Source organism: Toxorhynchites rutilus, chromosome 3 (genome assembly GCF_029784135.1).
Source record: "Toxorhynchites rutilus septentrionalis strain SRP chromosome 3, ASM2978413v1, whole genome shotgun sequence".
NCBI lineage: Eukaryota > Metazoa > Arthropoda > Insecta > Diptera > Culicidae > Toxorhynchites > Toxorhynchites rutilus.
This window is the reverse complement of record NC_073746.1, coordinates 114,767,434-114,791,290: the sequence shown is the minus strand read 5'-3', so window position 1 is coordinate 114,791,290 and position 23,857 is coordinate 114,767,434. Positions and strand designations below refer to the sequence as shown.

Genomic DNA, 23,857 nt, shown 5'->3' with positions numbered 1-23,857 from the left:
TCATTCACAGGTTAATAGATATACAGCCCGTTTCTGCTATATTTTAGTGGCATGGTTCCCATCAAGTGGTCATCCATTATACCTAGAACTGGAAAGATGGCGTCTATCTTTGCCTATTTGTAGAAGATTCTCAGTTGACTGATCATGATGATTGTGGTAATTTAGGTGAGCTGTTTTCGATGCCAGGTTCACAGAGATTAATGAGAGCTTGTTTTACGTAGAGGATGGGAAGTAACCACTAACCGTTGCCCAAGAGGCATGGGGTATGTATTATGAGCCTTGTCAATGTAAAGTTCATGCTGACGCTGATGCGATAGACCTTGAAACAGCGAAAAGGGCCTGGGAAAGAGTACCATCGAATGCAATTCGTTCTCTGAGATTACTCGTCGCTGATTAGCATAAAATACATGGTTCTTACTCCCGTATTTCACTGTCAGCTCTGCCATGAATTATCTCGAACATGCACTCTAGAACCGCACCCGGGAACAAGTTAATTCTCCGGTGATGTTCCAGAATGCAATTGAAATTTGCTTCCTCACATGAGTTGTTGATGTATATTTTGTTGTCTTTCTTGACCGAATTTGATTGGTTTGCTCACTAAACTTAGGGTCGTTTAACTATGTTAAAAAGCCTTCAGGCTCACGTAAAAGTAATGGATTGCTTTGACTCCAAACTACTGAGAACATGAGATAATCACTTTTTTTCTGCACTAGTTCAAAGAACTAACTTATATTATGAATTACCATGAGGATATTCTTTATTATTTTCCAGATAGTTCTGATTTGAATATGAAAAAACAAGTATATAGGGTAACAATGTCGAATGTTTTCAACATAAAAAACATCGTTAGTCATGTCGAAATGTTCGTATTTTCTTCATTCCCACATTGTATAATACTTCAACTACGTAGCACGAACACTCAATTTACCATTCCATTAAAACTACAAAGCATCGGTTGATTGCTGACACGAATGTCCAAAATACCCCATAAAATATTCATTCCATTTGGCTTCACAAATTGTCATATCCTTCGGAACTGTGATGGTCTGCCGGAAGCAGAAACAAATCCCTTGTGCAGGAACACGCTTTTCCAATTTTGCATTTCTTCGCCTGCCATTTCCCCCAGACGGTGGTGATTTATTCTTCTCCAAAACCACCAACACACCACCACGAATAACTAGAAGAAAATCTATCGCCCGCCCGCTTTTATCCTCTTCCTTTTTTCTTCCAACATCCTTGCACGCGCTACTGTTATTTATTGATGGCAGTAACTAGAATTTCCACCTGAACGAACCAACGTTCGGAGACTGATTATCCCAAATCCGTGTTGAGTAACTACTTCCCCTTCTTCACGAGCAGCTTTCACCGGCACGTGGATAATTCCACATAGCTCACATATAACCCAGTTTTTCCCTCACTTGGGTATCGATGTTTCAGAGTTCCACAGTGCTGATAAGAAAAAAAATTACTCATACCAAAGTTGATAAAATGGGAAAAAACACCTTCAGCATATTTATTTCATTCCGCCCGAGATTTATGGGAAGCCACCACAAAATTTGGAAACGGGGAGGGGAGACATGAATATGGAAATTGACCGGTTGAATTGTACCGGAAGCAACGAAAGGTCTACCAAGCGACCCATTTGCTTTGCTTATCATTTCTTCAGCCTGTCCACAAGTGTAAGAAAAAGTCGAATAATGGTTTGCTAGCCGCATGAATTGATGTATTGAACCACGTGATAGAAGGCTTCAACTGTTGGGTTTGATTCTCCTGTTGCCAATGCCCTCTATTTGTAGTACTATTAATTTTTCAGGCAAGAATCTCAGAAACGATTTATTTGGAGCCAACGACTTTCCCCCTATATAACTCAGAGTAATGTCGTCCCCGATGCCTTAACAGACTGCATCGTAAGCGGCGGACGACGTATACAATTTTCTTCCGCTTATGTTTGCACACATAAATCCATCGATTGGGGATTATTTTTTTTCCGTACTTCTGTACTGAGGGCCACTATTCGGTGTGCTTAACTTATTTAATTTCCTCTCTAAAAATAGCTTCTTCCGATCTTGGCAAATATTTTCTCCGTTGTGCTCATTTGAAAATTAATTTGCTGGGAGGCGGAGGTGAACACGTGCCGCGGAGAAGCCGATGTCTGTTTGAATACGACGACGTTTCTTGATTAACGGGGGTGGTAAATGGGAGGAACGAAGTTGTGCTGAAACGTACAGCTAAAGTCAATAAGCTATTATTTTTTCTTAAATACTCTAGATCATTCACAAGTTAGTATGGCAAAAAATTCAATAAATTATGATGCTGTTTTAGTACAATATAAATACGCGATGTTGGGGGGGCGTTGCTGATTAATGGTCAGCTGCATCCCAATAGGAAGTATCCCGTGTCGGGCACACGTACAGAGCATCGAAGACTGCGACATACCAATTATGAGAACACTTGTAATACTAACCTCGAGTCAACCGCGAGTAATCGGTTACATATTACTAACATAGTCTAAGCAAACATTGTCAAAATATTGAACTCCCGGCCCCGTTAGGCTGACGCCATATGAGCCTTAATAAAATATATATTTTGGATATAAAAAAAAAAAAAATCTCAAACGTCAAAAGTATTTATTTTCTTCAAAACAGCGATCCGCGTTGGCGGCATTGTGCTTCGTTTACTAGTTTAGGGGAGCGTCAACGAATAGCTGATTTTCAGTCGGAATGAACGTTCTCTAAATTAAAATTATGTATGAAAATTAGCATATCAAATTAGTATTCTATTTGAATTAAAAACATTTTTGTTTGCAGTTGGTGAAAAAGTCTCATACGAAAATTGTTTATGAAGACAATTTTATATTATAATTAAAAAAATCAGCAACAATTTTGGAATTGCATAGCCATATGGTTGAATGAAAGTCAGAAATACGTGTTTCAAGTAATTAAATAACATGATGTGAAAATTTTCATTCAAATTTTAAAATTTAAAAACCGGCTTCGTGTCTTCTAATCTGATAGAGATTACACTAACGAGTTTGGGACACAAATTATGGCCCTAATTTGAAGTCGACACCATCGCAAAATACCAATTTACCATTATCTGACATATCGTGATGTCGATGATGAACTTTTTCAGCAGAGGGATAGTGAGATGGGTGGGGCCGGTAGATAGAGTGAGGTAGCGATAATCGTGCCATACGGCTGCTAAAACCGCATTAATATTTGGTTGCGTTCAGCATAAGTCTCTGCCATCTAATAAAGGCATGAATATGATTGCACGGCTTACATGTTACAGCATATATTCCCCATTTTCAATCATCTTAGACAGTATTCGTCGATACAATCGTCAAATTCGAATTCATTGTCATCGCTAGAGTCTAAATCGCACTCTGAAATAGTACATTTTGCTATCATTCACACTGAAGACCAGCATTTTACACTGATCCGTTCAGTCAGAGTGGACCAAGTTTATTTTTCAATATACTCAGAATGTGTACATTTTACACAAACGGGTTCAAGCACATTTCAACAAGGTACCTATTGGCTTCAAGAAAAAGTTTTGTTGGTTTGAGCTAGGCGCTTGAAAATTGTTTAAATTCAATATAAAAATGATTGATACATGGTCCACTCTGTCTGCACATGATATAGAGCCATTTCGTCATGGTAAATGATACATGGTCCGCTCTGACTGCATACAGGGTAACTTCGATATAACGTACATTTCACTTTCAAAATTGTACGTTGTATCGAATTGTACGTTATATCGAAGCATAATAAAGAACTCAGAAACGTAGCTTATATTACTTTATTGTGATGCTGTTTGGGTAAGGTTAATGAATGAATTCAATTAGAGAACGAAGCTAACCTTTCTCACGATATTTCCCTTCGTACTGTTGATTGAAGCTTGATTCATTTAGAATCCGGAATCACAAAACCAGCTGTATTTCGGGATTGGCTAAAGGTACAAAACATGTTTTAGTATAACAGTACAGATAATTAATTGTTCTTTCAAAAAAAAATTCAAAAAATTATTCCTTTACACTTTGACAATGTGTACGTTATATCGAGGTAAATTGTACGTTATATCGAGTGACGTTATATCGAGGGTACGTTATATCGAGGGTACGTTATATCGAAGTTTCCCTGTACTATGAGCGGTTTTCGTCGATCAATCATAACAATTTCGATCAATTATTCCTGCTGTATGCGAGTTTTTCCAAATCTGATAAATGTGGTATATAGCTTACATAACGCTTAACCAAATATAATCAATAACTCGAAATTTTAAATTTTGCGACTTGGTCCCCTCTGGCTTAACACCGACCAATTTTGAAATGTCGAGCGCTAGGTTCCACCTTTTGATTGGTCCAATTTATGCTGCTCAAATTGTACCGACCAAAAGGGGTGACTAAAGTAGAAGCGACATTCAATTTGAATACATCAATGTCACTGCGAAAACTGCGGTTTTATTACAATGTTTATCAAACAGAAGGAGTTAATTTAACAGTTCATTTCAGATTTTTTTTAAAGATTTCTCTGTGGACTTTGAAGTTCAAACGTCCACTGGCACGTTTCCACCGGAGAACTATGAGCTTTCACTTTTCTCGGGTTATCGATGTGTCACACAGTGATGTTATTTTTTTCCGATTGAGCAACTGCGACGAGTTTCATGCCATCTGAGTGCTTCTGTAGCTTTGCATCACAAGCATACATTGTTGTTGTTTCTATGCGTTACCAAAGGTAGATCAAAGAAGTTGAGAAACGTGGGGTAATGGTACTGGTAGAACAAAATATAATCGTCTAATTCAGGGGTTTTCAGATTTTTTTTATGGCAGAGCACTTTTTATAGCAAAATAATTTGACGGAGCACCTGCATTTCGTAATCAATAAAACAAATCATATTTGCATTGACATTACCTAATTACCTGGAATTACCTATTTCGATTACGCGTCGCAGTTACACGACATCTGACCCAGAGTAAACAAAATACAGCATTATATGCTTCGTGAAATTAAATTAAAGAATGGTTTTTTTCAAGGTGGGTTTTCAAGCGAGAGCATTTGCTATAACTTCGCGGAGCACCATTACAAAAAATCCCTGGTCTAATTCATGATTCATCGGTCATTAACCTAGCAACCGGACGACAGTGGCAGCGAGGATCTCAAAAAGCCGATGGTTGAAGTTTACTGTTAGTTCTTCAAAAGGATCTTTTTCTAGGGAAATGAACTGCAAAAAATAAGACCCTGTACAAAAAAAATTGAAGGGGTCTACCGTTGGTTTAGTAAGCATTTGTTTGTAATTGATTAAATTATTGATTGAACGAAACAATTTTCGAATTCAATTAAATTCAAAGTATTTGAGTGAAGTTGTCATGTAACATCAATTCATGCATTGTAATAGAATATGTTCTTCGTCACAAGTAAATTTAATAACCACCTTTTTACGTTTGATATGATGCCTAGGACTACCAAAATATGTGAACGAAAGATTTGTCATCTCTCATGTGTACGTAGTTCTCGAATCGCGAATGTGCTTGTTTTGATGAACTCCAGACAAAATTGTGTTTTAGAACATTGTATTATTGTGGTTTCAAATAAATAATAAATTAAATCATAAACATCAGCCGTATTCATATGTTTTGGTACAATATGACTCTTTCTCAAGAAAAATTAAGAAAAATGCAAAGTACATTTTTATCGACATTAGGGCGACAGCACCATTGATCAAAATAAGCTAGAGCAATTGAATCGCTATCAAATCGATGTTAAATTGTGTTGCAGCTACTTTAACACATTGAGCCCCGTGTCAATCCCTAGGGATTGACATTGAGCTTTTCGTTCGAAAAACGTTGACTACTGGGATTGACAGTTACAAATTGAGGAAATTCAAGAAAGTATGATTTATTTCACTACTTTTTAGTGAAATTTCTGACCATTTAATATTGTACAATAAACTGATACTGATATTGTGCAAACGCTCTTAATGTGGGGTAAATGGAAAGCGCATCAAGAACAATGTGGGGCTCTACGTGTTAAATGATAAAAGTAAATTTCCTGTGTATTGTAGAAATGTGGTAGGTTGTGGTGATTAATTTTGACTGATTTCGAACACTAAAATATTAAGCTAAGTAATTAAGCTTTTTTTTAAACGCAAATAAATGAGGTGATTGCTATTGTGATACGGTTCATACAGCATTGATAAAGAATTATCAATTTTCTATTAACATTCGGTGTCTTGTCGGATAGACTGTTACTATCCGATATCCGATCAGATACTAAAAATTGACCGAATATCGGATAGTTACCTTTTAATCATTCCATCTGTAGCAGTAAAAATTCAATTCAAAGAAGATACTCGCTTTTTGGAAACGGTGTATCAATGATGCACGCAAATTCGCAAGTTTGCAAGTTTGGTTGAACACTATTATAAAACAAGAAAAATGAATAAAGCACTTCATACATTTTCGAAGCTCCCAGTTGGAGTGATGAAGAAAATTTTGCAGAAATCAATATCAATAATGAGCTTTGGATAATGGATAAAAACGGAAAGATAATATAAAACCACGGCATGAGAAAATGCAACCCAGAAGCTTTAACAGGAAGAGAACCCAATATCTGAAAGTTTCAACTACATACAGTTATCTATTATCTAATGAGCACAGAAGAGCCCCAACATATCCATGAGATAGTAAGCGAGTATTTCAGTATGGACTATCTCGTGAATCTAGTTTCCATTGTGAAGTTAAGAAAAAAAATTTCGTATATCAATTCCTTGACAATGATCAATTTAAATACAGTCGATGTCTATCTTATGACTCAAGCGCTTGTATGCATTTGTTTGTATGTATCCATGTATCGAAAATCTGACAATAACATTGATAAAAAAAATCTTTTCTAACCTAATATTTACAGAACATCCCTTAAGTGGAGAATCTATTTTTCGTATGTTGCTGAGAAGGATAAAATATGGGATTCGAGAGCATTTATTTACGACATGCCTGGTGTGATTTTTAGTTTTCTTGTCCATGTTAATTCCACACTTACGATTGATTTACAATGAGTTACGAACACGAGTACAGCCAGCGTGTTATGGTTTTTTTTAAAATTAGTGCAATGATACGACACTACGTCGAGCGCCTAGACTAAATATTTAACTCGTAAAGATAATAAATCAGCTTCCTCAATTTCTTTCAAAAACATGCTAACGTATCACATGTAGTTTATTGTTGACAATCTGTACACAACGAGGCGGTTACGTTACCCCGTGCAGGACTATATGAATCTTCGTGAAGTTTGCATACAGTGCAGAAATCATATTTCAAAGTAATTTTGCACCCTGTTGATGTTGCCAGATGTGTGGATTAGAAAAAAACAGAATTGTACCTAGCAAGCAAATGTGTTTTCGGTTTAGAATAGAAAGAATAGAAATAGAAAAGTAAATGAGAGCAACGGAAGTAGTCGCAAAGAGCATGTCCCAAAAGTTAACTAGAAATGTCCTCAAGCGAAAAAAACGCATGGATTTAGATGCCACACCACACATGGTACAATAGTTTCGAAATGCAATGAATGATATATTTTAAAACGAAAATTAACCAGATAAACGTACTTTACTAAAGGATCGTCACCTATGTTTTAAACTAATTGGGAACACAGGTTTTTGCTCGAGAGAAGCCGCTGCTTCCGACGGCGGGTCGGCGGCTGACTCGGATCAAGTCACCTAGGCGACTTGGGACCGGTTCCCGGTTCCTTACCCATCGTTAGATGGCTACTTCACCCCCATTACATTGACCCCAGAATAAATTTCACTGAGAGAAAATAAAGGGCCTGGCCGGGTAAGGGAGTAAAAAGTGCCCACTAGGCAAATATTGTAAAGGATATTAAATAAGAAATTTTGGCGGTTTATTTGAACCCCTATGTGGTTTGACGTAGGATCTATATTGAAAAACGTACTTTTTCGATTATTTCACGCCATCCTCAAAAGACCCGAGATAAAAATTTGAATAAAATACTGAATGTGCATCTTACTACGGTGTATCAAGAAAAATTATCAAAAAAAAATTTCATCAAAATTTTAGTACTAAAAAAAATATTGAAATTTTGAATTTTTTTTTTGGGATTTAGAGATTCAGTACTACTCTAATTCATATTTAAATGTGTTTCTACGACTTTTCTAGATATGTGTGATTTTTTTCAGATTTTTTTCAATGTTGCGCGGTATCAAAAAATATTTTTTTTATATTTCCAAAGAGTAAAAGTGCCCCCAAACCAAATCACTAGCTGTATGGCAAATATTGTAAAGGAAATTAAATAAGAAATTTTGGCGGTTTATTTGAACCCCTATGTGGTTTGACGTAGGATCTATAGTGAAAAACGTACTTTTTCGTTTATTTCACGCCAACCTCAATAGCTCCGAGATAAAAATTTGAAAAAAATACTGAATGTGCATCTTACCACGGTGTATCAAGAAAAATTATCAAAAAAAAATTCATCAAAAATTTTAGTACTAAAAAAATATTGAAATTCTTTTCAGTTCCACAAACCATTTTTTGGAAATTTTTTGTGAATTTAGGAGGAAATCGGAGAAAATCGGTAAAATTGAACCCATTTTACCCATTTCATTCCAAGTTAACCCATTTTATGCCAAGCGTTCGAAAAATCGTACAATTATGATGGTTTTGAAAAGCAACCATATTGCACGGTTTTGGCATCAAATGATAGCTTAGCTTAGATAGCTCACTTACTAATAAATTCGATTTGAAACAACTTTGTGTGGAAAGTACATACCTTCACCTAATAAAAAACAAAACTTATAAAATTCTAAAATATGTAAACTTTTCTACAGTATTACTTTAATAAAACATTACATATTGTGATGTAGGAAAAATGCATTGGATAGAACCTCCTGCAGGAACAAAAATGTAAGTTATGGTCAATGTTTTTGTTTGGCAATTTTTCGAATTTGTTGTCATTTTCCGAAAAACGAAAGAAAAGAAAAATTACTCTCAAGAATCCGATTACAATTGGATTCTTGAGAAAATCCAATTGTAATCGCGTTGACGGAATTGAACTTCTGTTCCGCTGACGGGATGCACTTTAAAAATTAACACAATTGTGAATGAAAATCTTTTTCGTATTTTTGACGTAGAACTACGTCTTTCAGGAAGGGTGCCAAATCAGAAAACAGGTCACGTTTTTATGAAATAAAGTTAACGTTGATAACTATTTTCACTGTGAACGAATTCTCACGATTTGCATACCAATCGAATCGGAAATTCTCTAAGATTTGTTTGATATGCTATACATTACAATTCGCTAATGTCTATCGATTTAAATTCATGAAAACTGGAAGAACTTCCTTTTTTCCATACATTTGTTCTGCCGATTTGTGTGCTAACCCTACCCGTATTTCGAATGCTTATAACTCCAACATTTCTTAAAAGATCGGAAAGGTGTTTGCATCAATTGATAGGAAGTATTTCTGCTCGTCTATCACGATTAATAAAATATTATTTTTCATGAGATGAACAATTTAATAACTGTAAAATGTCAAGCGTTATTTAAACGCCCTAACTGCCAAGTTTTGACTAGCCCAATTTACGGTTTCCCCAACACAGACTTCAAAATCGATGTACCTGTGGAAATCCTCTCTGCAAATACACATGCAAGTCGGGGGTATTTTTTGGTGTTGAGTACTTTTGTACACGCTTGTCGTTATATGTTTCCCTAAAACGTACTTTTAAACTGAGAAGCCTGGGACAATCGTCATTTCAGATACTAGAGATGAATGAACTTTCGCGGTTCGAGAACTACGTAAACATGAGATGTGCAATAATTTCAAAGGGAAATGTAAAATACAATGATCGTTTGACAATTCTTCCGTTCACATATTTTGCTAGTCCTAGGCATCATATCAAACGTAAAAGGAGGTTCATCAAATTTAAGCGAGCCTCCAAGAAAGATCCCTTCTAGGTCTCGAAAAAGATCCGGGACGAACTAATTGTTCGTGAGCTCCCGGGCAGTTCAGCGGGGGCTGGTGGAGCAGGCTAGACGGTAAAAGCTCCCGGATGGTCCCGATACTGACGCCGACGCATCTGAAGGCGCGGCCGAAGTTCACCAAAAACCACTTCGATTGGATCGGTCCGGAGAAGGAAAAGCAGTGACGAAATATACTGTGGTCTGATGAGACGAAGGTAAACCTCATCGGCTCGAACGGAAAAACTTTAGTCCATCGTCCAATAGGCTGCGCTTACCATGCTACAGTATACCATGAAGACATTCAAGCATGGAGGAGGGAACATTAAGGTGTGGGGGTGCTTCCCCCTGTACGGGGTTGGTCCCCTGTACTGGGTAGAAAAGACCATGTATCAGTACCTTTACAGGGGATCTTCGTAGCTTAATTAGTTGCGTGTCCGCTACTCAGCGAACAATCATGAGCTTAAACTTAGGGCCATCAACTGACCATCTTTGTGTGTTACTTTAGCCACTACGTTCATGCAACAATCATCACGTGATGGTGATTCCAGCCTCTCACTCCACATATGAACTGCTGCATCGGTAATTGGTGCTATTTATGACACAACAATGGAAGTCTCATATAAACTGCACCGCTGTGTATATAGTCCAACTGTGAGCGTTCGAACAATAGGAATATGCTTACGCCGAAAAGGCAACATATGTTGTGTATCGATAGAATAGGAATACTCTTACGCTTAAATGGCTAATGTGTAATAGACAAAAATGTGTATCGATACGATAGGAATACTCTTACGCCAAAACGGCTACTGTGTAAAATACAACATGAGAAAAAATGCACACGATAAATTCGGCTCTGTCACAGCTGAATTGCTAAATGAGCCTAATAAACAAATGGTATAAAAAAACCTTTACGCCCAAATCCTAGGGGATGTTATGCTGACACACATTGAGTGGGAGATGCCCCTGAAATGGCAGTTCATGCAGGATAACGATCCGAAGCACACCGCCAAGACAAGAAGTGGTTCCAGAATAACAAAGTCGACGTCAGCGCCAACGTAGTCACCGGATCTGAACCGTATAGAGCAGGGATGGCCAAACGGTAGACCGCGGTCTACCGATCGCCCGCGTAGGTATTCTTAGGCGCCCGCCAGCTGGCTGGATTAAATATATCATTCCAACTTTTGCCTTAAATATTTTTTAAGGTGTTTATGCTAATTATAATAAAACATATCAGCTGTAAGAGAGGATTTTCTTTATTAAAGTTTCCGTTCTAATATTTTCTTTTGTATTGTTAGATATTTAATATCTAGTTTTTTGACCATAACTTGCAATAAAGAAAAAAATTGTCACTAGGAACAACTTCAACAAAATTTTCTCCAGGAAAATCACTTGTTAAATGACCAAATGAAAGTGCTGGAAACATCCGGAATAAGGTTTCAAAAATGAATAAAAATTGAATTTTCGGAGAAAACTTCGCTTTTGAAGACTGCGAATGCGAGTTTTAATGCAGTATTGCTATTTAAATTTTAAGTAATGTGAATTAATTGTGGAGATTTCTTTCAAGATTCAAGCCATGAATAGAGCAACAGTGATGAATGAAAAATTAAAAATTTCTAAAATTAAATATTGGCCCCTATTATGTAATTCTAGGTGAACAGAACTTTGCTAGTTATCTCTATTTTACAGTTATATATATACAGTCGGGTGAAAGTTGTCGGCATAATTTTTAGAGCTGTTCGGTTTGATTATTGCATTTCTGGTGTTTTGCTTTGGGAAGTATTTCGGTAACGTTTCAAAATATGAAATTCGTCGACGCTCGAGAAAGAACTCGATTCGATAAGATTCTATCGATTTACAAAATACGAAAGTTTGTTCGGTGTGATAGTTATAGGAATCGAATCGACCGTCCGATTGAATTTACAAAATAGGGTCCAATAATTCCGATAGAGGGTCCTTATACATCTAGGTAATTGAGGATACATTAATGATCTTGATTGATTTTTTATGGAGAATAAAAATAAATGACGATTTCCTAAAAAAATCAACGATATTGATTGATGAGACTTTACAGAAACTAAAGTATTACTTATCAATTATTTTCTATCCATGCAATAAGTATATTTGGGAGCTTAGACCGACACTGATATTGTGCAAACGCCCTTGATGCGGGTTGAATGGAAAGCGCTGCAACAAAAATTCGGGACTCAACGTGTTAACCCTCCTATACTCGAGCATGCAATCTCACAGACAGACCAAATTTTGTTTTGAGGAGGCTGAATTAAAAGATTATTGAATGAAGTTGAAGGAAAAGTATTTTCTGGAGTTTTTTAAACTTAATTAATTCTTTTACTACTTTAAATAAATACAAATAACGCCTATAAATACACAATAGAAAAATTACAGAGACAAGTCTATGATATCGTGCGCGAGTATACGGGTCACCACGTGCCAGAAGCTGGTAGAATCCATACCGAACCAGATGCATGAAGTGATAAGTAACAAAATTTACACGACCAAGTACTAACCCTAGAAGTTTTCATGATGTGAATTTTCTTGTTTTTATTTTTTTCTCTTGAATTTCAAAACCGGTCTTAATTTTTGTAACGTCATTTTAGTTGTTAAGTATGCTTAAATCGTATTTTTTAATGAATGACTATTGTTTCAACTACAGATGTTATAAATTTCATCCAATAATACAAATAAATTATTGTAAATGGATTGAAGCACTGGATTGGATTATTTTTCCTCAAAGTTTTGTCACTTTCTTTTTTGCTTGAGCAGTGGTCTTAATGTTTTGTCCGACACTGTATACTAAGGTGCCAATGAAAATGGTCATCTCGAATTGCAAAAAGGTACCCCATAAAAAATGTTCACCGCCTGGAAAAAATACCCTATGCGAAATATAAGTTCAATCGGACTTAAGAGAGAGAGAGTGACGCAAAGCGGTCAAAGTTTGCGCTTTTTGAAAATCGAAAAACCACCCAAGGGGGAAGTAAAGGAAATCGGGGTTTTCGAAAAAAAAAATTGTGAAAAATCGGCACTCTGAGACTCATTTTTTTTTTGGAATACGAAACGAAAAATATGGTTTTGGGTGCCAATAAAAATGGTTATCTCGATTTTTCATTCGGAACTTGCTACGAAATATGAATTCGGACTTCATTTACTGGTATGATAGACGTTAAAATTTTAGTTTTTTTGAAAAACGAAAAATCACCGAAAATTTAAGTTTTCAAAAAAAATTCGATGCCAAATATTTTAAAAATACATTACTCGTCGAGATTTACAGCTATCTCGAATTTTTTTTTTTGGAAAAAAATTTGTTTTCGGTTGGTGGTTTTTTCGTCTGAAAAATCGATTTTTGACAAAAAAAAATGTTTTTGAGATAACTGTAAATTAAGACATTTGACATATTTTTTTCTAAACCCCGATTTCCGGTGATTTTTCGGTTTTCAAAAAACTCAAATTTTAACGTCTGCGACACCAGTAAATGAAGTCCGAGTGAGCTAATATTTTGCATAGGGTATATTATCGTGCATATCAACATTTTGTAGCATGTTCCGGATGAAAAATCGAGATAACTATTTTTATTGGCACCCAAAACCATACTTTTCGTTTCGTCCCAGTCCCAGAGTACCGATTTTTGACATTTTTTTTTTTCGAGATGACACTAGAACTCGGCATTTCATGCAAATTTTTAAGACTTTTGGCATCAAAAAATTTCGAAAACCCCGATTTCTTTTACTCCCTCCTTGGGTGATTTTTCGACTTTCAAAAAACTCAAACTTTGACCGCTTTGCGCCACTCTCCCTTAAGTCCGATTGAGCTGAAATTCGGCATAGGGTGTTTTCTCGAGGTGGTGAACATTTTGTGTAGGGTAACTTCTTGAAATTTTAGGGTCGATTTTTCCCATACATCCATTGGCACCCTACTGTATACCCAGGACTCATCCGCATTTTTGGCACATACTCATAAAATTTGCTCTGCGTTCAAACTGTTAAAATCTTAATAATTTTAAAAACGAAACAGAATGGATTCATGGTTTCTATATTTTTTACGAACACATTTTTGCAGAAATAAAAGATAATCGGTGAACATTTGTAGAATTTTTGAGAATGGTGTAGTGATTACTTACGAGAATATGCCAATATTCAAGATTCTTGACTGCAAAGCATACCTGAAAAGAAAAGAGAAAAAAAAATCAGTATGAAGAAAATTCAAATATGTGCCCTCCCAAAGTAAGCAAACATAAACGGCAACACTGCATCCCGCACTGGCAGTGACCCGTCGTCATTCGATGCACAGAATGCGTTACTCCCCTTCTGGCATCAACATAAACATAAGCCAACCTAGACACCGTTTATCCGCTGTCTTCATGTTGTCGTGTGCACGCGACGCACAGCATACCCCTATAGAGGTGTATAGGTGCGAGATCTCCGTGGAAGCGGACGAACAAAAAGAAAAATAAACCTCACAGCGGTACATAGGCAGGCAGGCAGGCAGGCAGGCACGGCACTCACATTCGGCATCACCCGTCGTCATCTTATGCTTGTCGTTGTTTCCACAGTCGTCCCCGTTCCAAACACTCCGGTCTCAAGGCAGGCAGGCTTCCGAGAAGGCCAGTCGTATAGTTTCAGTTCCAGAGCGAGTTCGGTGAGTGTGCGAGTATGTGTCAGAGGTGATACTGATAGAAAGCGTCCAACCGCGAGGTCGTTGTTTTTTACAGCTCGCCGAATTTCGGTCGGCAAAGTGTGCATCCTGATTATCAGCCGTTCGATTGGTGGAAAAGTGAATTAAACTGAATGCACGGTGTACTACAACAAGTGATAGACCACAATTTCAATTTCGTGCAAGTAGAATTCGGGGCAAATCGCATGAATACGCGTGAGGCTTGTTTCAATCTCATGCTGCTTCCATTCGGACCTCTTGCTGCAGAAAATTCATTCGAGGGTCTACATTTGCCTGTGTAAGTGTGTAAGTGTGCTTGGATGAAACATCTTGCTCACTCGACTGCGAAGAGCTGTAAATAAAGAACCTCCTCGGAAAGATACAAAAATGTTGAACAAACAACACCTTTGGTGGATTTTCTTCACCGGATGTAAGTATCTTAGGACCAATGTATCAAACATTCCCTTCCTAGCATAAACAAATTGTGGGAACAGGTAGTTGCTCGAAACTATCATCGGTGACGGTGCTAAGGTTGTATTTTTTCGGTCCGATGATTCTTCCTTTGTTTTTGCTTTCTGTACTCACAATTTTTCACTCCAATCATAAACTTGTTCCCTACTCACAGCCATCATTGCATGTTGCTCGGCGGTTTCGGGGGGCTCGGATGGCCAAGCCAAGGGTCTCTACAATTATGGAGGGCTAGCAGCAGCTAACAGTGGTGGTAGTGGCACTGGAACATCAAGTTCCCGGATGTCAGCACAGCGATACTACATGCCATCCGGGCTTGGAAATCCTAGCGACTCCACTAGCCGGTACGGGTCAACGACCCCCAGTCAACAACGATCGGTGGTCACCCCGAAGACAAGTCGCATCTCAGCGTGGGGAATCATATCGATCGTGATGTTCGTGATCATGATTGGCGCTGGGGCCTACTGGGGATTCATTTGCTACCCGGTGTTGTGCAAGAAGGAACGAAACTACAACATGATGATGAACATGTCTACGGCGACTACTGCCACTCCGACCCGGTCCACCGAGTTCGAGAAACTCGAGAACTATTGCGCCAAATCGACCACATCAAGCCGAAGCAATGACACCGGCATTAGTAATATTTAGGGTCAGAACAGATGAACTGGTACTTATTACCTGCTTTCTTCTACTTACTGATAAGCACATATCAAGCTGCGATCCACACAATGGAATGGATTACTTCTTTTCTTACTTGCAAATCCACAGATTCGGCTTGCCATACAAATATCGTCCTAGTTTTAGCGGAAATAAACGAACGGTAGCAAATTAAACCGATTGTGAACAAATAATAGACATAAGTAAACTCGAAATATGATTACTAATAAGAGACTGATTTTTCTACCGATGTAGGAAAAGTGTTAGGGTTGTAGAAAATTCCAAAACGGAAACAATAAAAGAATTTTACTACCTTTTCAAAAAACAATCGAAATATTTCGGTAAAAGGGAAAGAAACAACCAGAAATAAGATGGCGAAAGTCCTTTTTCTTATAGGAATTTCGTTTGCTCACCAACACAACAGCGGGAGAGAGTGGACACCAGCAGAGGTGCGCGCGACGAGAAGACGGACGATTTACGGAACGCTTGGTCGAAAATGGATCCGATGATTCACTACACTTAAGAACTTTTTGAATGATTTTACTTGACACGTATGTATATACGGCGATACGTGTGCTTATATCAAGCATGAAAGAGTTCGAACACAGTTCCAAAGAATAATGAATCATCAAAAGATGTTTTGGAGCGACGGTGTGAATGTTGTAAGTAGGAAGCGATGGTTCACTAATTATGATTTCATGAAGGTAGATTACTGACACGAATCGAGAGTAGCATTCACAATCGGCGGTAAGTATGAAACACATATTTTAAGGATAGAAAAAAAAATCAATCTGTATTCAAAAATAACGAACTAGTATATTGAATTATTCGGGAAGTGATTTGGTTGATTTTCGCATCTGAGGGATTTTTGACTCTCTGACGTATTTTTACAGCAATTTCATAGAAACTCCCTTCACATTCCAGTTTTATTTCATGAGGCAAAATGTACAATATTAGGTTGGGGAAAAAGTAATTCATTATTTTTGAGTGAAATTCAAAACTTTTTTTTAATATGCTTCGGATTGTCAGATATGAGCCAAATATACACTTCCTGATGAAACACAACATCTACTCTATTGGCCAAATCTGGACGTTTTTGGTCAGAAACTAGCTTCAAACGGAACAGTTGTTGACAGTAGAGATCAGAATTTAGTGTGTTGCACTATAATACTATAATACTTTTAAAAAAAAATTAAAAAAGAAAAATTAAATTCTCGCGTAACTTTTGAAAAGGTCCTATGTAACAAATGTAAACAAATCGAGTTAATGGATGCACGCTATTAGTTTTCAATCATTGAATGCATTACAAAAACAATCGTTCACGTATCTATCTTCTTCATCTTTTAATCGCCGATGCAAAAAATCCCCAATGTACAGATTCGGATTTTAAGCACTCGGCTGTTACTTCAGACGCCTCTTTCCTCCGACGCTCGAAACTTCCGAAGTAACAAAGCAATCAAAACAACACGAAGTCGTACTTCGGTCGTTTTGAGTTTTTGTTTCTTTCAGGTGTTGTTATCTATGTCAGTGCAATTCAACGAGTAATGACAATAATAATCTGTCTTTAGAATGAAATGCTGATGTTTCGATTGTTCTTCAGTAGTTAGTTTCAAATTCTTATCGTGAAACGTAATATGTCCAATGTGCAAACAGGGGCAGTCAAAACGTCCAACGTAACATTTTTCGCTCCGAGGCTTCAAATTTAAGCTCAAATCACGGAACAACTGTTACGATTGGTTTTTCAGAGTTATTATTGACTGCTAGTGGTAAAAGTAGTGATAAAGATCGATACCTTTTAAGACAATTCGCGGAATAATGTTCGGGTCTTCAACTTCATTTTTCTCGAATTGACGAAAATGTTACATTGGACCTTTTCAAAAGTTACGCGAGAATTGCACGAATTTTTCTGTTACGGTATCGACCCCATAAGCATCATTCAGCGGCCTGGCTTACATTTTTCGGTCAGCGGTCTGGCTTCACATTTCAGCGGTCTGGCTTACATTTTTACCATTATCGAAGAAAAAGTGTAAAAAGAACCGAATTTTCTCATTGTTGACTTCCATTGTTAACTCACAATTGAATGAAACAATGAAAAATAGCAAAAGATTTTTTTCAGTGTGAAATGTCATCTTTACAGCGAGTCAAATCTTGAAATTGTATGATCCATATTACGCGAGATATCGCTCACTACACAACTATCGAGAAAAAAAAATGGATTACCTTTTCACCTTAAATAATAAAGGTTAATTAATTAAAGATAAAAAACTAATTGTTGTTTTATTTTTTGTCATTACCTTTTTCGGTGCACCATCCTGAATTAGGGTGGTTTGAAAACTCGACTTATTTGCTGACTTATTTCAAGCGAAAATGAAATATTTAAACGGTTGTCAAAGGACGAATTGTAAAGCGAGTAGAAGGCTGCAATTTGGTGGATAGAAACACCTTTAAAACCTCAAGCTTTTAAGTTTTTCGCTTGGAGGAGATCAGCATTGTGGTAACATCCGTACCTCTCACGCTAAGGGCCACGAGTTTAATTCTCACTCGCGACATTCTTCCAAACATGGAAGTAACAGTGACGAACCAGCCAAAAAGTGTTGAAAGTCACTATAATACAGAAAAAAAAGAAAAGTGTTTCACTTCATTTTTGCTGTATTATAGTTTTGCTCTTCAAAATAATTTGGAAGTTTCACAATTTTATCCTGTATTAAATTATCTCATCTTTCAAATGGAAACAACAGAATTGTCCAACGTAGCGTAATTTTTTAATTAGAGCCAGTTTAAAGCAAACAAAACTAAAGATAAAATGTCCACGAGTGTTATTTGTTACTCATTGACCAGATAAACTTGTTTCAATAGTTTAAAAATAGCTTTGACAACAGACTACTGAAATCACACAAATCTGTATATAAGCGGGTGCTCGCTCAGAAATCTAATTAGTTATTGTTGTGAAGCTGAATCGTTCGATGGTCATCGAAACAACATAGTTGCTGGCGAGCGTCGAGCCTTTCTCAAGACAGGTGAAGGAGTTTGGAGTAAAATTTTCCACAAGGGTCCTACTCAGTACCAGTGGCGAATGGACTAAAAAAGTTTAAAGCCTCTTTAATACAAAGAAGGAAAGAAGGAAGAATAGTCTTATTCGCTTACCAATGTATTATCTCCTGTTTCTATGATGCTGCTGATCTTATCGGAGCATCTATTGAAGAACGAACAATCCATGATAATTAGATATAGATTGTGGACAAATGGTGCCACAAATGCAAACGCTCTCATGGGTTCCGTCGTTGGTTTTCATACCATTAGGAGCAGAGCGTTTGTGTACTGATTCGCACGTAAGGGCTTCGCTTTCGTTTTCGAAACTTTGAATTTATACCCCGGTATAGAATGGATCGATGTGTGGCGTTGTAGAAGTAACTGAAGATGGTTGATACATATTTATTTCTTGCTCTCGTGAGAACGAGATATGTGTCCTTATTGTCAGTATGTATCTCTTCTTCTAGACATTTACTACCGCCAAAGACAATCGTCTTATTTGTTCAACCACCATAATCATATATTGTTGACGTATAACTACGCTGTCATTTTATATTGAAGCTACTAAGAATATAAACACTTCTCATCATTTTGCACTATTCTCAAAAGAAACGCTTCAGTTAATATTACTGGTCTCAAAAAGAGTTGCATTACTTTCTCATGTTCAAGGTAAGCGCAGCTGCCATCCTTAGTGGAGAAAGTTTTGCTGCTGGCAAGCGAAACCCAACAATGTGGTCATATTCTGTACACCACTCCCTCTAATATTTTTAATGGGATCCTCGTCCGAGAGGACCAGAAAAACATGGGTTATGATGACTTATTAGGGGCTGTCCACATACCACGTGGACAACTTTAGGGGGGGTAGGGGTTACGAGAATGTCCACGCTTGTCCACGGTGAGGGGGGAGGGGGTTTTGATACTGTCCACGTGGACACGTTAAGTATTTTTTAAAGTAAAACATTCAAGTTAGTAGTCAAAATTGAATGAGATATGTTATGTATATACACGATTTTCTGAACTTCACGCACGTCCTGAGTACTCAGTATTCATTAATAAAAATACTGAGCTGCCTGAGAGTGCTGCTCGGTCAAACATCCATATTTTTTCATCTGACTGAACCTATTTCCTGAAATGTATATTCTGAAAGTAACGCACATGAACTAGGATCCAATTTATTCCAATCGGTAATAGAGGGCCATTAAATCCGCCAGGATGAAGACACCCAATAACAAAAAAAAAGTTGGATTTTTGTAGTACAGTGGAACCTCGATTATCCACGAGCGGATGATCCGCGGTGCAGTTTATCCGTGGAAGTGAGTTCCATAGTAATTCTATGGACTTTCCCGGAATTGATCAGTGAGTGATAGGCTTTTGCTATTTTGTTTTGGTTATGGCTTTTACATTAATTGACCCCTGGTGTGTACGACTTTACAGATGCATAGTTTAATGATGCCTGTATTCATAAAACTTAGTTATCATGCCGAAATATTTTTTTTTGTGTTCGAATCTCATTTTTAGTAATTTATTACGTTATCCGCGATTTTCGTAATCCGCGGAGGCCTTGCCGCACTATTCCGCAGATAATCGGGGTTCTACTATATTCACGACTTAAGTGCGGGTTGAATTCAGCTTTTGCTCTTGATGACAAAACTGTTTTTTTTCGAGAACTCCCAAGGATTTCTGAACATTGAAACGAACAACTCTGGAGATCTATTTCTTGCAATGATGTTGTTCTTCATTGATGTCTGGTAATTTTTGTAATGCGCTTCTTTTGAGTTGTCTGGAAAGTTCATGCTGCTACTGTTGATTAATTTAAAGACAAGATTAATCTTTCATGCACATGAATTAGTAGATTCGCTACAGATGTCGAAAATCACCGAAATCACAGAAACAAAACATCACGAAAAACATGCATGCAACATGCAAACATGCAACACTGCGTGGACTACATATTAACCCATATTACGGAACCCGATCGGATTTGACATATCGCAATCCGACGAAATAAACTTTTGCATTCCGCATTTCAAGGTTGCAACATTTGTACAATCCGATAGGATCTGACTCGATCAGATTAAGGGGGATAGAGACCGAATTTCGGACGTTTCTTCGAGCTCCGAAAAAGTAAAACAAAGAATATTTTTACCATCCATTATATCACTATTCGTTTATCTATTTTTCAACAATAAAACGAAAATTGAACGAAAAAAATATATCCATAATTAGAAGCTGATCAAGTGAGGGGGTTCAAAAAAAAGTTTTGCCATGGCGTACAAGATTCCAGCACTTCAGGTTCTCGAACAAATCGAACAGATTCTGAATCAGTAAAGATGCCACTATCGCATGAACCTCGGACAAGTCAAAAACGTGTTTTTTGATAAAATGGCGGTAATTTGAAGAAAAAAAATGCTGTTTAAAACATTTTTTCAAGTTTCTTGATTTTTTTAAAATAGTAAAGTTACAAAATCATGATTTTTTATAGGTTCATGCGATAGAAAGATACATACAGATTGTATTCATATAAACATAGATCGGATAAGTAGAACTTGAGATATCGTGTAAGCCAGTTTGAAAAAAACATGTTTCGAGAAAAACGCGTTTGAAGTTAATTGTTATGGCCGTACTAGATAAGATATCGCATCACTAAAATGGCTATAACTTGGTAAATAATGAGATTTTCGAGAAGGCTCTCCTATGGTATATTCTTAAATGTCTGAATTAGAGAAATATGAAGAAAAGAAATTGATTTTTTCAAAATTCTAGACTAGAATACCCTCTTAAAGAACGCAACATTGTGCTAATTTCAAATCCGACCGGATTCCGGAATAAGGGTTTGTTTTACCGAAAAACACTTGAAGGGACTTATCTCAATCTGCGATTCGTTTCATAAACGCGACAAAAATACATATTTGTAACGAATTGGAAAGGGCAAATCATTTACAAGAATGTTGAGTTAAAAAAATCTTAGCAAGTGAATGGAACCCCGAAGCAGGTTTTCGCTTGAAGAAAGTTATGGCTGGGTCTGGTAGGACTGGAATAAAATCTGTATCATGAGCATCTACCAAGCAACTAGTTTCGATGAATTCCAACAAGTACTGCTAGCAGCTGAACGTTTGAAAATCAACGATCCAGAACGCTTCTAGGGCACTTCTAAAACTCCACCCGCCTTACACACCAGATATTGCATCTTCAGATTCTTAACTGTTAAGATTCTTGTAAGAACTTCAACTTACTGCATAGCATAAGTTCTGAGAGGATGGAATTCTCAAGTTGCATGAAGGATGCTGAAATACTCAGTTAAAAACGGTGCATCTATGATCGAAAAAATGTATGTCTACAAAAGTATGCTTTTGGTTTTTTCCTTAGAATCGGCACCAATTTTTCAGGACAATGTTTAGCATGATTTAACAATTATGAGTTGTAGGTCAACGGAATCATCGATCACGATGATATTGCAGATGTTTTGTTTTTACTAGGTTCATTATAGCCATCAGGCACTACCGAACCTGTAAAAGCGAAAGTCATTGTTGTTTAGACGAGAAAATTCTGTTTTCAAACAAAGTGCTTGATTTCATTGTCTGATTTTTTGAAAACTCAAACAGCCAGCCAGCTTTGATAAAAATCCTCGAGAATAAGCTCACAATCGATATTTTAAAATGGATATGGAGATAACATAAATAGAATTCGGAAAAAAATAATGAGCTCCCGGACAATGTTGAAAAAAATCGAAGATTTCAAGACAAATCGTTACCATTGGTAAGGCTATAATTTTTATCAATATACATATGGAATAGAAAATAGAAACAAACCTGAAATGAAATTTAAGCGAAAAAAATAGAATTTCTTGATTTTTTCCTTAAAACCGGAGGAATGTCCACGTGGACAACAGGGGGAGGGGTATAAGAAATGTCCACGCTTGTCCACGGAGGGGGAGGGGGGTGTCTAAAATCATGCTTTTTCTGTCCACGTGGTATGTGGACAGCCCCTTATATCATTTGCGATTTAGTTAAGTGTTACGATTTAGTTGAAATTGCCACTAAGGACGTGCTAGAGCGGTGTAAGGCGAATGATGTCGATTTCGTACCGCAAGTTCTGAACCCCCCAAATACTCCAGAACTGCGCTCAATAGAAAAATACTGTATCTATTATGAAGGGACACCTTCTAAAACGACCTAAAGTAGTGAATAATGTAGAAGAAATGCATGGGCTAGTATGCAGAGAACTGTCGAATATTTGAAATATTCCTTATTTCAAGCGAAAATTAAATATTTGAACATTAATATAACAATTAACTGGCTATCATGGAGAAACATTTTGGTAAATTCTAGTTGAAGATTCACCAGGAATTGTTTAAAATGCTATTGGAGCGTATAAAAATAGATAGGAGTTGGGTGTCAGAGAACGAATTGTAGAGCAATTAGAGAGCTTGAATTTGGTTGTTGGAAACATTCATGTTTATTATGCACTTTTTGGATAAAACTAAGAATAACACCCGAAAAACCACTTACTTTTAAGTTTTACACTTCTAAAATGTTGCATAAATCCACAAATTTGAATATTTCACAACTATATCCTGTATTAATTTTTTTCAACTTTCAAATGATAGCCTGAAGAATTGTCTCACGTAGCGTAATTATTGAATAAGAGCCAGTTTAAGGCAAACAGAGCTGCCTTTTAGGAATAGCACACATGTTTTTCTTGCTCTGGTCTGGTTTCGCGTCAATCCATTACCGAAAGATGAGTAGAAGTGGTATGCGCAAAACAATATTAACATTGTGCTGAAAAATTACATTCTTACATACACCCTAGAACTTCGTCCTATTGAAAGATACCTGACAATCGTGAAGCATCCTTTTCTTTGGATGTATTTATGGGTTACAGGGAGTCAGAAATAGAAGGGAAAAAAGATGAAATTCGATACATTTTACAGTTTATCTTTGATTTAGGTGAAATGTGAATCAGTCTGCCGAAAATGTGAATAGTGTTTATGGTTCCGATATTGTAACAGCTAATTACGGGTTTTGTTTTGGTTTCGTTGATTCCGTTCCGGCAAGTTTAATGTGGGG

The 23,857-nt window shown here is 37.0% G+C and overlaps 2 protein-coding genes across 10 annotated transcripts in view; one reads left to right on the top strand and one right to left on the bottom strand.

The window, feature by feature from the left end:
- LOC129773251 (leucine-rich repeat and calponin homology domain-containing protein) overlaps nucleotides 1-23,857 on the bottom strand; it is a 233,311-nt gene that overhangs the window by 47,227 nt on the left and 162,227 nt on the right. The window contains exon 2 of one of the 8 annotated variants that reach the window (XM_055776849.1): nucleotides 14,104-14,145. The exons of the other annotated variants lie outside the window; for them this stretch is intronic. The gene's annotated coding sequence lies outside the window, so the exon portion shown is untranslated. The remainder of the gene's footprint in view (nucleotides 1-14,103; nucleotides 14,146-23,857) is intronic. 8 annotated transcript variants of the gene reach the window in all.
- LOC129773253 (uncharacterized) lies at nucleotides 14,445-16,089 on the top strand. 2 transcript variants are annotated; one of them, XM_055776853.1, is made up of 3 exons: nucleotides 14,445-14,621; nucleotides 14,695-15,066; nucleotides 15,262-16,089. In XM_055776853.1, exons 2-3 carry the CDS (start codon nucleotides 15,024-15,026, stop codon nucleotides 15,750-15,752), a joined length of 534 nt encoding a protein of 177 aa, XP_055632828.1. In that variant the 5' UTR covers nucleotides 14,445-14,621; nucleotides 14,695-15,023; the 3' UTR covers nucleotides 15,753-16,089. The 2 variants fall into 2 exon arrangements, with proteins under 2 accessions (XP_055632828.1, XP_055632827.1); XM_055776852.1 differs by having other exon boundaries at nucleotides 14,678-15,066.

What these genes read in the sequence shown, in the direction of transcription:
- LOC129773253 (XM_055776853.1), top strand. Translation starts at nt 15,024, where the DNA reads ATGTTGAACAAACAACACCTTTGGTGGATTTTCTTCACCGGAT. An exon ending in GTGGATTTTCTTCACCGGAT is followed by an intron (nt 15,067 to 15,261) that starts GTAAGTATCTTA and finishes CCCTACTCACAG; the next exon opens with CCATCATTGCATGTTGCTCG.